The sequence below is a fragment of the Pygoscelis adeliae genome, unplaced genomic scaffold (assembly GCF_000699105.1).
Source record: "Pygoscelis adeliae isolate BGI_AS28 unplaced genomic scaffold, ASM69910v1 Scaffold79, whole genome shotgun sequence".
NCBI classification, from domain to species: domain Eukaryota; kingdom Metazoa; phylum Chordata; class Aves; order Sphenisciformes; family Spheniscidae; genus Pygoscelis; species Pygoscelis adeliae.
Window position 1 is genome coordinate 4,522,420 of NW_008825532.1, and position 17,396 is coordinate 4,539,815.

The 17,396-nt window shown below is 49.5% G+C and overlaps 1 protein-coding gene across 1 annotated transcript in view; it reads right to left on the minus strand.

Moving 5' to 3' along the window:
- The window catches only part of GPC3 (glypican 3), a 147,348-nt gene that overhangs the window by 34,196 nt on the left and 95,756 nt on the right, over positions 1–17,396 (minus strand). Inside the window, exon 6 of the mRNA XM_009331761.1 lies at positions 11,484–11,604. Coding sequence (XP_009330036.1) covers positions 11,484–11,604 — 121 coding nt within the window. The remainder of the gene's footprint in view (positions 1–11,483; positions 11,605–17,396) is intronic.

A 17,396-nucleotide genomic window follows, 5' to 3' on the forward strand; every position in this document is an offset into this window, starting at 1 on the left:
TGGAAGAATTAAAGGAAAGAAAGTCACCAAGAGAGCTGATCCCACCGGGCACATAACCACCCATGCCTGTCAAGGGTGGAAAAGGCATTACAAAGATGCTCCCTTCCTTGCTGCCTGCAAGAGCTGTCTGCCTCGACCCCCTTCCACACCGTTTCTTCACTGGCATTGTATCCCTGCTTCTTCTCCCCCCAAAGTTTCTCAGTCTCATATCAGCAGCCTTCCCCTCTCCTTTCCACCCGCTCTGCGTCACTAGACAGGAGAACCTGGACCAATTTCTCCACCTGTCAAGCAGCCACCCCTCGGGGGGTTGGCAACTGAGTGAAGGAGGGGTGTGGGAGCCTATGTGGGCCAGGACCCATCACTGCTATTATCCATATTTTCCATATTTTGTTTAGTTATGTTGGAGCAGAACCCCACTCTGCCATCCAAACACCACTCAGGAAGGCCCAAAGCGCACATCACCAGAAGATAAAACATGAGACAACAAGCAAAGTAGGAGCACAAGGAACAAGAAGACAACATGGGCAGAGGTGGAGCAATCAACCACCTCACTGCCATCATGTCCTTCATACATCTGAGCAGGGATGGCCTGGAAGGAAGGTGCCCTAGATGCAAGAGCATCTAGGAGGACACGTAGGTATCAGACCACCTTGAGCCATCTGCTAAAAAAGCCCCACGTTTCTCTAGAGGGGGACCGTGCCCAAGGCAGGGAGTGCAGCAACGAGCGGGTCCCTGCAGCCTCCTCGCCACCCAGTTCAGCCCAGCCTGCGTCGGAGCGGCTGGGAGATTTCCTCTTGGCTCAGGCTCCAGCACACGTGGCTGCTCTCCGGCTGTCAGCGATGTCTGCTGAGGCCGCCTGCAAGACAAACATCTCGTCCTTGGCACCAGGTAGGAAACAGCAAGCCGAGAGCTGCGCCGGAAGGATTTTCCCCCCGCCTTCTCCTTCTGCCACACCAATGAGGCAAATCTCTGTCCCAGCCGCTTCCCTTTTTCCCTAAAAGCTCCCAGCGGAGAGGGGCTTCTCAAATCATGTATTTGTGTGCATAATGTTGTCTTGTACAGAGGTTTCTGCCAGAACAGCAGCCCCTCTCCCCCTGGCTGCGTCCTGCCCTCCCTGGGGGCTGCTCTTTCTAGCTTTACTTTTGCATTTACTTCACCCCAAGGCACTGGAAGCCCAAAAAGCAACTGCAAGCAGTTCTGCTGAATGTCCCCAGCTCCACAGAGCTGTCACAGGGAACTGAACAACTGCCTCATAAGCCAGTTACCTCCCATCAGACAAGACAACCCCAGTGCAGGGCTAATTTACCAAGCCATTGATTTCAGCAGAGACTTAAATCAGGCAGGAGGAGGAGGACACCATGGCAAACACCCCCCAAACCTGTTAGCTAGGGCAGAGCGAGCGGCCGGTCTGCCCTCCCTGGGGACCCACCGGCCACTGCACTGGGGCAGGTTGTGCCTAGCTGAGCCCTGGGTGTGCTCCTTGGGAGCTGGGGGTCCGGCGGCCTGGAGCATCGCGTGCCCACCTCTGCCACCCAACAGCCACCGCTCCGTCCTGTGTGGAGAGGAGACCAGGGAGACGGGAGCGGGGTCCGCAGGCAGGACGGGGCTGGTGATGCTGGGGAAGGCGCCCAGCTGGAGCGGGGAGCCCAGAGCCCCAGGCCCTGCTGCCACAAGTATTTATGCACTTCACACTAAACAGGCATTCGACTGAGACAAACCAGACCAGAAATAATGCCAGGAACAGGGTCTCTCCAGCCTCTGTGGTCCCTAATTAATGGCGGATGGCTGAGCAGGCTCCTGGGCAAGGTCACAGCTCTCCTCTGCGTTCAGAGCATGGCTGCTGCTTGCTAAAACCCAAAGAGGAGAAAATTTAACTTCATGGACACATTTTTTCCAGCATCAATATTGGCACCTGCCTCCTAGGATGGGTCTACAAACAGGATAAGAAAACATCCAGGTTCCATCACGGACGCTGCTGGTACAGTGGGGTGCAACTCATCACCGATACTGAACGCATCCACCAGAAACAGACCCTGGAAGGCTCAGGCCCCCGGAGCTGCAGGCAAGAGGAGCCCTGCCCGGGGTGATTCTCCCACGCATATGCACAGCCACCAGCTGAGCAGCTGAAGCAACTCAGCATTTAAATTAGGTTCAAAGCTGGTGACTTTATACCCTCCCCCAGCGAGACCCAACACTCACAGAGGAAGCCCTGAAATGCACCTACATGAGTCTCACCCTCAGCATTTAGGAACGTATGTGCTGCACAAAAAGGTCAGTAAAACTCCTTCCCCACTGGTAGGCGGGAGGCATTCAAGGGGTCCTGCCAAAAATAAAACGTAACTTCCTGCCCGTCACGATACGTCTTGATGGCTCAGACACCCATCCTCAGCCAGCTGCCTCCCAGCTCCCCATGCTTCACAAGACAGCATCTTCTTCCATGGGTCCTCAGAAAGGCCAGCCAAGGACATTTTCTTCTTTTAAATATTGTTCCCTCACAATACAGTCGAGTGAGGCCATAGGCAATAAATATCACCGAAACCTAAACTTCCCTGTTTGCTCTCACAGTTTTATGTGCTGTGAGGGCCATCTCTCACAGCACGTGCTCCAACAGCAAGAGCACTAAAATACAACCCAGCCTTTGCAGTCAGTTAGGTGCCAAAACCAAACTAAGAAGTTTAATGAGCAACAGCATTAACTGAGAGAGTCCTCCTGACCGTGAGGGTTATTTACACCTGCCCCAACACAGACAGGTCAAAGCAGTCTCGCTGACTGGGGACAGGGTTTGCCAGCACAGAGACCTCCCTAATTACAAACATCTGCTTTGCCAGCAGGTGTAACAAGAGGAGCAAGATTACAAATTATTCATTACCTAAAATGTACAAAACTTCTTGCACTTTCTGACAGCAGCACAGCTTGGATGAAAGCTGCAGCGGTCTGTGCCGGCCAGTCTATCCCACCATGGAGGTGGGACAGAGCATCAAGAGAGGTCCCAGGAGAAGCCTTGGCTTCTTACCAAGCTGAGCCAGTGCTTTAAAAAAGGGACCACCCTTTCCCAGAACAGGATTGCTGGGTGGGGTGTAGGTCCGTTGCCTCTTCTACTTCAGATCAGGAAAGTTCTGGTGACATTTGCTGCAAGAACAAAGCTGTTGAGACCAGAAGATGACCCGCTACAGCCGGCTAACATCTTTCTGCGCACAGTAGTAAGACACCTTGCTCTGCCCTTTCCATCAAAGGGATGCCAAACCAGTGAGTGCTTTCAGTTCCTTCAATGCAAGTTACATGCAAATCCAAAGCAGGCTGTATCTGGAAGGACTCCTCTGCTACCCATCTGTGGCTGGTGTCGTGGACCAGATACACGTTAATGCCTTTGGGAGAAAAAAATGCCATAAATGGATCTTGTTCCCACTGCAGAGTGATTCGGTGAAGTGGCAGAATTACTCTAGGGAAATCCCCAGCTCCGACCCTCCCAGCGCACAGAGCAGCTAGGGATGGAGCGGGAATCTCACAGGCATCCCAGCTGACGGAAACAGCGCCTGCACACCATGCGACAGCTGGGCACAACGCTCCCGAAGCAAAGCCCGGGATGCAGGGCGGTCCTCCCGCCGGAGCTGGCCCTCCCTGCCCGCAGCGGGTCTGACAGCGCTGCTTTTTCCCCCCTTCCCCTGAGAACATCATCGCTAAGCGGGTTACACGACGTCCGGCTGGAATAAAAGGTAACATTGTTAACGAGGCTTTTTCTCAGGAACAAAAGCAATCAGATTTGTTCTGCGGCCAAGAAGACCATAGGCTACCTTCCAGGCCTGCTCTGGACGATGAAGATTAGCTCCCTGAATCCCAGTCCCCCCTCAGCCTGAACCACACTTTAAAAACCTTGACGTTAAGTCAAATTTTGGAGAAAAACACATCAATGAGAAACCTACCAATCATCGCCCTAATGCCAGCGAGGGCTACGTGCTTTGTTACTGGGACCATCAGGGAGGACACCTACCCCAGACATCTACTGATTAAATTACCAGCCTGAGTCACAGCACAAGGCAACACTCAATACAGCCCAGAATAACTGTAATTAACTGTTAATTTGGTATCAACAGCTCCACTTACACTGGTGTTTTGCTGCACAAAGGATTCCTCCAGGTTTATTTCCTCCACAACAGGATAAACTCCAGCGCTGGTACAGGATATCTGGTGTTTGTTTTAAAGCACCGCTGTGCATCAGCTGCATATTTTGGACACAAAAGCAAATGAATCCCCTTTAAAGGTATTTTTTTTCCAGCTGATTTCCACGTTATTGTTTGGAGGCTGGTCCCTGCAGGACACACCTGAGGCACCTGCCTCCCCACTGGAGCTGAAGCCACAGGGGCAAAGTTGAATCCCTTCTCATGCATAAGGCCACAGCAAACAGGGAATTTCAGGGAAGGAGAGTGATAAAACGCTATTTATGTCACCCAAAGGTTGTGAACGCCAAACAATAAACTAGTGTGGAGACCAGCCAAAACCGCCACCCTTCCAAGCTCAGCCCCGGCAGCTTCCCAGTCTTGCTGAGAAAAGCAAGGAGCTGGATTCACTGCCCGGGAAAGCTTTGCTGCTCCTATAGTCTCAACTGAGCTAAACATCTATTCCAATACTAGGTAAGTGGTGAAACACCACCGATGAATAAAGTAACCTCCGGAAAGGCAAGTGGGATTAGCAAAAAGGTGAGATGTTCCTTTTTCATACCGATAAAGGAGATACACGGTTTCACATGGAAACGCACCTTTCCCAGTCCTCTTCCATATGTTCCTGAAATTCATTGCCAGGGAAAGGACAAATGAAAGTAGGAAGGATAAGGAAACAGTGAATCTTGTCTCAAAAAATGACAGCTCTGCAGTCCCATTATTTACCAAAAAAAAAGGGACATATGGGGATGGACCAAAGGACTTGGGTGCTCCAAGGAAAATCCTACAACGAATTATTTTCTCCAAAAACTGGCTGATATGAGGACTTCGGATATCGATGGGCGTTTTGGCACTACCTTCAATAAGAACAACCGGCCAGTAAGAGACAGTCATAGCTGGGTTTACACAGCACACAGGAGATGCTCAGGCCCTCAGCACAACCCCGAGTTTCGGTGTCACTGAGCAGTATCAGAAATGTGCCTATTTACCGCCCTTTCCTTACTGAAAATGGGAAATACCTCACATTCCACAGCAAATGTAACTGCACAAGCAGTAAAAGCATGGGGCTTAACAGCACAGCCCTTACGCTCCTGTCTCGTGCAAGACCACAGGAATAACAGGCGAGAAATTTCAGCAAACACAGCCCATATTACACATCTGTTTAAAAACACACACACACAAACGCACCAGGTCCAATTAATCTTGAGCTGTTAAAGAAAATCCATTTTGGGTGACCTGCAGGTACAGTGTTCCCACAACAAACCCAATAAAGCCGGGACGTTTGCAGATAGGGTCCCGACGGGTGATAGCTGGCGCAGGCAAACGCCGCTCTTACTAAGATGGGCAGGAGGGGTTTGGGTTTAAAAAGCAACCCGACAATCAGATATCTTCAAATTTAATTATGTTCTTGTCACAGAGGGTCACACTTCCCCTGATTTAACTGGCCTGACAAAATCCTGTAATTGCTGCTTGCATATGGAGTCGGAGAGCATTTACCCGGCATGTTAACGAAAGCTGAGGCACGGCTCAGAAGGAGGATGGAGTTAGTCTTTAAATACCAGGCCTAGACTTGGTGGAGCTATAGATTATTTTGTGTCGTAAAAGAAGAATTAGCTGATCCATTCCAAAATGCATTTATCATTAAAATAAAAATCTTCTGTCATTTTATTTAATAGGCTTAGTAAGAAATAAATGCAATATCTGGTTGCTTTCAACAACATGTGGTTTTAATGTTTTAATTGTTACAAACTGTTTAATAATGTTGAACAAAAGGCATGTCCAAGTAATTACTGTGTTTACTAACATTTCTTTTGAGGACTTGATAAATTATATTACACATATACAGCACTTCAGACATCGTAGTGTTAACTTATTAAATTTAAAAGTGGAAAATTAGCCAAAAGCGACTTGTTTTGGTGCAATTTAAATATCATATTTTCAAGTGATAAGCATTGTGCATCACATTATTTAACAATCTGGCAGTTTGTGCATTTTTCTAATTATTATGCTGCTTCATCTGGCTAGGGAATTAAAATACAGTGGGAATAATAAACCTCACAAAGCCTAGCAGGCCACAGAGAGATGTGATTCCACCAAATCCGTCAAAGTCACAGATTCTTCTGAAGGGGAAATATATTCCCGAAAAATCCTCAGCTCCCCAGGGTCTCCCATAATAAACTCAATAGTTTTCCCTGCTTGGAGCCGCCCGGGACAGGGTCTGGCGAGGTGGCCCCCCAGGACCCCAGGTCTCCCCTGGGAGCACCCACAGCCGCCCCGAGCTGCCCCGTGCATGGAGAGCAATCATCGCACCATCCAGACAACCCATTTTCAGGTTCCCCGTGTGCCCCAAGCACGGTCTGGATCTGACCCTTTGCTACCCCAAGCATCGTCCCCCCGTGGCGGTGGGGAGACAACCCCCCCTCGCCAGTCCCCGATGCTCCACCATACTCTATATTTTGAGCAAAGAGGTTGAGAGAGACTCGGGCACAAGGGCATCGCGCTGTTCCCAGCCTATTTTGTTTACATTTGATTCAATCAAGTTGTGGCCTTTTGGCCTCTTTCCAAATTAACTTCTGCGTGACCTCTGCCATGCCCTCTCCCAGCAGCCAGGCCGCAGGAAAACAGCCCATTAAACCTAGAAACAAATATAGGACATATTGGTTGATCAACCCAGCTTCAAACGCAGCTATTTAAACGCCGGGTCATGCTTTTTTGCGAACTTCAAGTCTATTTTGTCTTCGGTCATTCGCACCTCTGGGCCTCCTTTGTTTTTTTTCCCCCTCCAGCTAGAGCTCCGTGTTTTACTGCCTCATAAAACTTCTAAATTTTGTTCTCATCCTCCCGTAAACCCCACGAAGAGCAACACGAGGCGCTTTCACATGGGGCTCGCTGCAGGACCCGGGTCTTTACGCCGAGCACGTGAAGAAAGGCAGCGAGATCCTGCTTGGGCGGAACAGCTGTGACACTCCAAGAAATTGTGTGTTCCCGTTATTTCCAAGGAAATAAATCAAAGTGGGTTTCTCAGGGTCTGTGAAAGCGTATCGCCTGGATTCCGATCCCCAAAGGGTTTTTTTTTCAAGAGCTTATATGGTAGTTAGATTTCTGGCTAGAGAATATGCAGTATGATAAAAACACAGTCCCTATATGGGGCAATAAATTACAGATTGTTTGATGTGGAAACCAAAGAACTGTCAAACTCCAGTATATCTGAAATATTCTAAATGAGCCCTTAACTCCAGTGTCTGGAAATGTACAATATGTTTCCAGGCCCTTCAGTCTTGTAAAGACACATCTCCCCCAGTTAAGTTTCCTTTTATGGATTTTATTCTTCATTTTTGGTGAGTTTTTTCTCCCCCTTTTCTTACAATATTACACTCTTCCTCCTGGAGATGGTCCTGTGATAAACACCAGGATTTATCTAAGCATAAAAAGGGATCAGAACTGGGCACAATCTTAAACAGGTAAGTGCAGTAAGGATGGGGTAAAGCATCCGCTTCAACGGTATCAGAGCCCCGTAAGCACTGCAGAGAGCACACAGTCAGCTGGGGACCCAGAGGGACAGGAGGGAGGACCAAGAGTGTCCATCGGCTGATCTGGTACCCACAGTCTCCATCCCTGCTGTATCCTCGCACCAGCATCACTCAGATCTGCTCTCCAGAGCCTTTCCTGGGAGGAGGTTCAATAGGAGGCCACCAATGTGGAAGAGCACCCGGGACGTGGGACATGGACACCACGGCTCCCACCTCCACACGTATCTGTTAAAACTTGAACCTCATCCCCATCTGTCAGCCACCTAAACATCCCTGTGGTGGGAGGAAAATTGAATGACCAGAGGAAATAGCTCACCTTGCACACCATTTTTTGCCTAGGGATGCTACCAAGTGACAAAAAAAACCTGAGCAAGACCTCATGCTTACACAGAGTAACCTTTCAATTTCAATATAGTTTCACGTGTGGGATGAGTGAAAACCCTTCTAGCTAGAAACAGACCCCATCCACTCTGGGAAATAAAAGTTAGGAACCAATTCCAACTCATTTTCCTGAAGGTGACCCTTGGCCTCCCAGCTGAGATAACAATGCTAATATTTATGGATGGGCTGTTCATGCCTCTGGGCACACAGCAAAAATAACTCAAATCAAAACTTGGTAGACATCTAACAGAATTGAAAAAAAAATAATCCTTACTTCCAATATGGCAATAATAAACCATCTCGCCCACCAACGCACGAAAAATAGCACCACCCACAATCACACGTTCAGGTGAAACAAAAATGGTCTGGAGTCTCGATGTGATGAGTAGGCACCACCGAGGGGGACTCATCCAGAAAGGATCGACTTGAGACAGCACACTACTCAGGCAGTGAGCTTTATTCACTCATTTATTTTAGCTTGATAAAAAGTGCTTGAACCAAACTACTACAATCTGGCAAACTTTTACTTCCCCTTCTCACTGGGTTAAGTTTTCTATACTCCTTTCAGTCCACGTGGATTTTGTTCTAATGCATAAACACCATTCTCATTTCAAACTGCAGAAGTTTGATGAGACTTTCTCATATATATGTGCGCACTTACCCAGATTCAGTTTGGGAAGACACTAACTAATGAACGAGCATGATTTCCACACACAACACATTCGCCAAACTCAAGCAAGCTCAAAAATGTGGCGTACTGCTGAAAGAACACACATTTTTCAGCAGCGTGAGCAGCCTAGAATAAATCGAAGCCAAGTCATCAGCAAATTACAGACATTAGCAAAAATCTACAAGTAAAAGTAAAAGCTGTGGAACTCCTAACAAAAATTGCACCAGCTAGCATGGCTCCTGAGTCTACCCACATCCACAAAATCCAAGCTGCACCTCCAACACAACACACGGGGAGGAATTCATTACATGCTTCTAGATTCACAATTTACTGGTAGTCACATGGGGAATCCAGTTTACAGCTCTGAGCACTACAAACACTCGAAGAGATGCTCTTTTCTCCAAAAGATTCTGGATGTTTGAAAACCCTTAAAAGGTGCTGTTGGCTTGAGCTTGGTGGATCAGGAGATTTTCACTCCTCCCCAGCCTGGGAGTCCCCACCGCTTCCCAGATCCGAAGCCAACACCTGAAAAACACAACTGTAATTCATCCAGAGCTGCTCCTTCCACATTTCCTACTCCTTGGCGTTCAAGATGCGTTCCAGATGTGAAGGAGAGTGCAAAACTTCGGTAGGCCAAGAAAATAAGTGTGATGGTGAGCTATGACACCACAAATCCCAAATTTAAGTGACCTCCCCAGTTACTTTCCCGGTATATAAGCTACTTACCACAGACTAAAGACCCTCCGCAGGCATAGCTAGGTTCATAACTAATTTTCACAAATCACTTCCCATTTTCTGCTGATTTTATTCTCAATCCCCCTCTTTCTCAAACACAACTTTACAAGAGGGTTTGATATTTTTCAGACTCTTACACTTACGCCGTTTAAACCAAAACAACTCACCTGCCCCCCATAACGTGTTCCAATCCAATACTGCAAGCCAAGGAGGGGAAGCGCTGTAAGAGATCGTGACCAAGCTGACCATATTCACCCCCTTACCACCATTTTTCCCAGAGCAGCGGCTGACAAAGACACTCTGCTGCTGTAAACAGCTGAGTTCAGCCCGGCGATGTTTATCCAGGGTCTCTTGTTCTACGAATCTCCACTTCTCAGCAGCCTGAACTGTTCAGCAAAGACCTAACTTGACCCAATCTGGCAGCCAGCATTTCACAACCACTTTATGTCAGCAGTTTCAAGTACACTAATAACCATGTTTTGTTCGGTGCGACTTTCTCACTGTGAACGGCAAAATATCATTATCACCTGCAGGTTGAAGCCTGCCCTCTACCCCATTTAATAGGGAGCTGATTATGCTATTTCCCACCCCCCCCACTTTTAATAATTATGGGCTGTTGGCAGATGGCATGGCTCGGCGCGGGGGGAGGCATGCGGGAAGGCAGAGCGGGCTGCGCTGCCGCTGCCCACGTCGGCTCCCGTGTGCCTGGGTGATCCCGGGGACCCTGAAACCCTCGCTGCATCCCGCTCCCAGACAGCAGCTAATGAGGCGTGCCTGCATCGGAAGGTGCAGGGGTTAAACCGGGAACTGCTATGAAAACAGTCCCTGGCAGTTGCGGGGGCAGGAAAGCAGAGGTTAGCAGAAAAGTCGCTAAGCCAGCAACTCCAGACAGACCAGCCCTCACAGCCCACCCGGCCGGGAAGCAAAGCTGGGCTTAACCCCGGGAACATGCCGCTGCCCAAAGCCTCATGCCGGAGAGACCCTGAACAAGGTCCCCACCAGTAAGAGCTCTCTCAGGAGAGACTGGGCAGCTCAGCTGTATTAACAGACAGCATTACTGCCTATTTGCCCTGCAAGGTCCCAATACTGTGTGCCCCTGGAAAGTACAGAGGTCCAAGCCATCAGTTGTACTGAAAAACATCCCCTCTACGAGTTATTCAGTGACACAGAGAGGAGAGCGGAGTCCAGAGCGGGACCCCAGCCTGGCTGGCCTGAGGCAACGCTGCAGAAGAGCTCTGGGAGGTTAACAATTGCAAGCTGAATGCCCACAGAGGTGCCACCTAATCCCTTGGCAGCGGTGGGGCTTGTTCACAGGCTTAACCTGGCCTGGCATGATGGGTAGAGACAAGATACTGCTTGTCCTGGCAAGGATGCCAGGTCTGAGACCGTGGGAAGGAAGCTCCCTCCCCAGCAGAAAGGGTCTCATCAAGCTCTGCCATTTCCCCATTCAACGGTAACTTGCCCCAGTAGTGACTGGGAGTGGATGCCCAGGGAGATATAGCAAAGAAACAAGTGACCCTCTCTGCCAGCCATGAGCGATGCCAAAGGGGAGTCCTCCAACCAGAGGGGACATCAGGCACATGCCACATAGACCCCTGCCAGCACCTTGTGCTCGGGGGCACCACAGCAGCTCCATCTTTCTTGGTCCTCCATCATGTGGGAGATGGATGCCCAGCAGAAGCACACCGCAAGGATGCATCCACGCACCCTCCTGGGCGCAGGCTGAGCCCTGGAGGGCTGCAACGCACGTGCCCTGCAGCTCCCACTGCACCCGCAGAGCACCACACCAGCCTGCATGAATCAGGACCTGCCACACCGGCCCTGCGAGCCTCGTACTGCGCGGGCCCTGGTACTGTGCGGGGCCAAGGCAGCACTGGCTCTGCATGCAGCGGCAGAAGATAGAGATGCCCTGGGTTGTCTGGCTGAGCCCTAAGAAAGCGTGGGGGAGACCAGACTGATTTGGAAACCGCCCACTCCGGAGCCACCATCCCTGCTGGCATGCCTGCAACAAACCTGGTTGATGTGTTTCAGCTTGTCAATAATCTGGCTGATCACTGGCTCGGAACCTTTCATCTTCACCTCGTGGTTGCCAGGCTGAGCTTTTGCTCCATTCCTTGTGATTTGGGGACTGTACCTGTGGGAGTGAGAACAGAGGAGACCACGATGTGATGGGCTAATACAGAGGAGATCTTTAAAGTTCAGTACAAACAAAAGAAATCCTAAGATAAGGACCAGCCCCCTCCAAAACAGAGTGCAAAACAGTTAATAATGACAAAGAAAAGCAGAAGATTCCCATAAATATTTCTGCTCTGCCTTTGCAAAGCAGCAAGATGATATACTTGTATCACTTGAGGACAATGAAGTCCTTTCCAGTCCATTAGTAACCAAGGAAGATGTTAAACAGTATACAACAGGGATAAATATTTTCACATAACTTGCACCCAAGAGTCCTAAAAAAGCTGGCTCAGAAATTCTGGCTTGCTCATGTTTGTTTAAAATAAATCTTGGCAGACCACAGAGACTCCAGTACAAGAGCAGTAGTGTTGTGCCCACAGCCAAAAAAATGAGTGGGATGACCCAGTTAACTGCAAGCTGATTTGCATAACATCAACCCCCTTGCAAAATAATGACTATCACTGATGTGTGACTTCAGTAATAAAGAATTAAAGCATCAGAATATAATTAATGCTGTCAACATTGCTAATGGAAAATAGGTGTTGTCAAAAAATCCTGATTTCATTCTTTGATGAGATCCAGCCTTGGGGATCAAAGTAACTGCTTAGACAGAACGTACCCTGACTTTGGTGCGGTGCTGGGCTCTGCACCATGCGATATCTTGATTTACACAGGTACCGTGCAAGTCAGTAAAGCACCTGTAAAGCAGATTAAGAGCTGGCAGAGCGATCTCCAGATGCAGCTCTCCACAGGGACCCTCCCTGAGCTGCCAGGGCAGCTCTGCAGAGAAGGGCAGCCAAGCCTGCACTCAGCTTTTTCGTTGGCAATTAGGAAAGAAATATAAATTCACTGCTGCAAAATGTATGGAATGGCAAAGTTTATCAGAGCGAGAAAAGTGAGGAGAAGGACAGAGGGATCGCTGCATGCTTGCCTCTGGAGGAACGCGTTTCTACGCTCAATACCTGGGTAGCAGCTCGTGATGCTCAGGACACGAGACACGCACGTCCGCACCAACCTCAAACTCTGCTTCAGGACCAGAGCAAGCGGCTGCCACCACTGACGGCTGGCAGGGCACAGAGCACACTGGTGCCTTCTTGAGCTGTGGGTTGTTGGTATTCATCACAGCCCCAACGACAGGCCGCGGTACTCTACAAGCACAAAACAAGTCCTCGTCTCCAAAAGCTGACAGCCTGAGCACGCGCTGCCAAACCCCGGCACAGCCTGCGAAAGCGAGATTGCCGAGATAGCGCCAAACATCAGTCTGCTTTACTGTATGACTGTTTTTCCGGTGCCGTGGGTAAACACGATGAATATTCCTTTCTGCGATTCATCTCCTACACATCATGTCTTCACCCAACTCCCAGCCCCAGTGACTGCCTCCCCATCTGCCAGCTCCCCTGCCCACTAGTCCTTCATCCCCACACTGCCGGGTGAGCTCGGGCAATGACAGTGGGCCCATTTCACAGAGGCTTTGCGGAGGAACTTCAGCAGGGATTTAAAGGAAGGGAAGGAGACAGGAGGAACAGTGGGGCCAGCTCAGGGAGGATGCTTTGCTGGGGAAGAAAGCAAAAGGCATAGGGATATTCAGCCACAACAGCTGTCAGGGCACACTGAGGGTTTTGGGGATACACAGGAGGTTGGCCCCAATTAAACTCTAAATTAGGAATGAGACCGACTCAGACATGTGGGGATGCAAAGGCAACCCTACATTTATACTGGTGCAGCAAGAATCTGCCCCTGACCTGAAATATTCCCATCATTTAAAATACAGGACAGAGGCTGATTTCCACTCCAAGGCTTTTTTGGAGCAGGGGTTAGATGTACAGGAGTGCCCTGCATCCCCAGCCGGGTCCCCAGCGCTGGGCACTCCCCGTACACAGCTCAGCTGAGGGCTGACAACCCTGCAAGATACTCCACTGGAAGAGATGACAGATGAAAGAAGGATGGGAGAAAGGAGATGTTTGTGCCTCTAACAGAGGAGCACACGCCTGTGTATATTCCTGTTTCCAGATGTAAACAGCTTGTACAAGTACAGGAGAAGCATCACTGCAAAGCAGAGACGTCCGCTTGGGTCTCCCAAGTCTCAGCAGCTCCTCAACACTGGGGCAGCTACCTGCACAGTCAATCCACACCACGCAGCGCTTCAACTGCAGCATGGTGCTGCTCAGGCGTACCATACTGAGTCCAACAGCTCTGTTCTCCACCCAGACACCTTTCCCCATGCTGGTGCCTCCAGTTAGGACTCAACGTTTTGCAAAACACACTTTTTTTTTTTAATAGTTTCATTATCCTGGGAAGTACAAAACACAGCTATACCTGAGACACAATAGCTCCCTGTTCAGAAAAGCAGTTACGCATGCAATTAGAGGCTTGTAGGCTGAAAGCTAAGTGACTGGGAGAAGTAGGGCCAGAGAGCGTCAGGCTGGATGCCAGCCTGCAGCAGCCCATACCCAGGAGAAGGGCTGGTTTCCTGGCACAGATGGCCGGTGGGACCGCATGCTCCGAGCACCATCTCGTGGGAAGCCGCGGCTGCCGCAAGCACAGACCTGCCCGGCTCTGCAAATACTTGGGCTTAACTTTTTGCAGGGGAATAGGCATCGGGAGCAGCGAACCATTAAACCTGCTGCTCATTTGTCACACAGAGACTTAATGCCACCATGCCAACCTGACAAACACATCTGGTGACTGAACATAAACATCCTCAAGACACTTTACTTTTTAGATGCCAAAGAAATTACCATTTTTGGTGTCACTGTAAGTTTAATTTAAAGCACTGATGGAACTTTAAAGTACATTGCTGAAAAGTCTCCTGCAGTTTAAGAGATTTAACTAGCAGGGTAAATCTCCCACAGGTTTTAGCAAGAGCAGAACCAAGCCCGTTTGGTGCATACCTAAATTAATACAATCTCTCTCCTAACAGTTTTATACAAAGAAACTCAATAGCTTGGGTTTGAGTGGGCGAAACACCTTCTGAAATCCATGCAATGACTGCCAGAGAGGATTTCTGTAGCCTACACAATGTCGTACAGGAGGGAGGAAGACAGTGCTACAGCAGTAGTACACCATAATTACGTGTCCAAAGACTGAAAATTGTTCTCCAAAGGCTCCGCTGGGGTGGTGAGGACCTCAGATCACCCTCCCCAGGGGGACAAGTCTACCAGAGAAGGAAGCAAACCTGAAAGCATTTGCAGAGGGATCTCTCCCTAAAACAGTGATGCTGGAGAAGCAGAGTGCCACCACCTGGTGCTTCCCACCTGGCTAGGCACAAGGGTACGAACTAGGCCCAAAATGAACCATTTGCACCATTACACAAGTCATTTGCAGCAGCAAGGCAGTGGGTACTGCAAGCTGCACATCTTTGAGCATGAATCGCAAAGAAGCAGATGCACGGGGACACGCTACATCCGAAGAGCCAGAGACGACCTCCTGCGTGGCTTGGGTACTTCAGGGCATGCTGCCTCCGCACTGCTGAGCTGAGACCTCCCGGTGCGCTTGGGTATGAGGGCGACACCAGCTCCCCCTCGGCTGTGCCTCTCTCTGCCCATGCACCAGGGCTGGGCTGGCACACATTCAGGCATGCGGGATGCAGCCAAACAAAGGGTTAAAGACTTTGAAATGTAGCTTCAGTGAAGGATGGACATTCCTGAAATGCTAGAAAAGCTGGAAAAGGCAGCTGGCACCCCTCCCTGCAGCCTGGGCCAAGCAGCCAGGCCTTAATATGGCAGAGAGATGCCTTTGCACACCCCATCGAGCCAGAGGACAGGGGGCTCCCAGGGCAGTCCCCATGCAGTCTCCCCTGCGTCCCACAGAGCTGCTGCTGGGCTGGTGGACTCGCAGATGCCATTGCAAAGCAAAGCCAAAGCGTCACCTTCTTCCCACGTTCCCCAGCCACAGCTCAGCAAAGGAGAAATCTCAGAGCCACCTCGAGCTGCTTTCAACATATGCCAATAAAACAGCCCCTTCTGCAGGACACTTGTGCTACTTCATGAAACCCATCACATACCTCTGCCATGGTGATATGGGCATTGAACAGCAAATATGCACAGTGGTTAAAGTCCACCCCATGGTCGCAGGGGGTCCCTGCGCTAAAGGGATATCAGTGTTGCAACATGAGCATGGTCTGGCTTCCACTTCACAAGCAAAGCCCAAAATACTTTCCTCTTTGACGTGTGTTGACGTCAGTCAGCAGCATCTCCTTGCCTGGGCTCCCTGGGTATGGGCTCTTGCTGGGGACATGGTATTTTCCAAAGACAAATGTCGCGTTGTAAAGTGTGCTGATAAGCAGCCCTTGCTAAAAATGACTTTAAAGACAACCACCTGATGAAAACACTAATGATCTGAGGTCTTCTGTGGGGACAGCACAACTACAAACCCTTCCTGCTCCTTCTCATCCACCAGCCATAAATGCCAAAGTATGCAGTCAAATTAAGGGATTTTCCCCTCCTTTCCTCCCCACCATCCACAAATGTCTCCGTGAACATTTGGTCATTCCAGTCCAAATGCAGCTCCTTCCAGGCTTTCATTTCAGAGCAAGGAAGACAAGAGGACAAATGCAATTTTAATATATGGCAATGAATGTAAAATGCGTGTTCATCCTACTTGGCCAGGCTAAGCTTAGAGATCAGTTACTGCAATGCCTGACATGATTTAGGGAAAGTAATCCTGTAAGTCAAACATAAAGAATTACACCTTTTAGCAAAAGGAAAATAAGTTTGTCATTCAAATAACAATTAATTTATGCCTGCCTTCCAGTTGCAAAGTATTTATTCAAATGCAGCTCCACAATTTAAACAGCGTGGTATCCCTTGCAGGCTCTTCCTCTACTGTCTCTGTTCACTGAATCATACTTGTTTGAGGGAGTGGATGGGGGACAAATACAACACAGACTGCTACAAGACAGGAGTACAAGAGAAGAAGTTTCATTGCACAGGACTTAATAATCGAGCTTGAGATAGCAGCATTTCCAGCATGCACAACCCCCTGAAGCTGCTCTGCATTTCAAGACGTGACTTACTACAGGCCGTGTGGGCTGGTGATACCGAGTCCTCACCACACAGGAAGCAAAAAGATATGAAAAAGGGGAGACAGGAAAGAAAAGTTTCTCCCCCACATTCCTGGCAGGAACCCAAGTCAGCTGGTTTTCATGGGTCAGTAAAGGTGGGCACAGTGGTGATGCCAACATTTTACTCTCTCCGGCCCTGCTGCCTTTTGGTTTAGTGGGACAACCTTAGTGTCACATCAGCAGTGCAAGAAGCAGGAGCCAAAAGGCTGGAAGAGCTGCTTCCAACCCACACATCCTGCTCTGCAGACAGGGAGTAACTCCTGGATGAGTCCATAAGCCTCCAAGAAGAGGTGGTAACTTCTTTCCCTGATAGTTTCCCCTCTAAAGAGAGACCATCCAGAGATACCTGTTCAATCATACCAATTACCCCAGCCCAGACACGGGCTGGGTGTGGGTTGCAGGCCAGACAAGTGCAGGTCCACCCGAGCTGTCCTCTTCCATATGGGGTGCATGGTCCCACCATCCCTTGACCAGGCATCTGTTATATGGGGGTGCAAGCGGCAGGAGAGAAGTGGGGTGTATGGCTCTCAGGTGCCTTCCTGGCTTGCAACGTGTACTCAGTTACTTGCTTGCAGTCATTGCAGAGCTTGCAATGCCACAGTCAATTTACACCACCAGGAGCTCTGAGCAAGCTTCTTCAAAAGCAACCAGGAGGATCCAACACTCTCAGTGGGGAGCATTCTCACCTA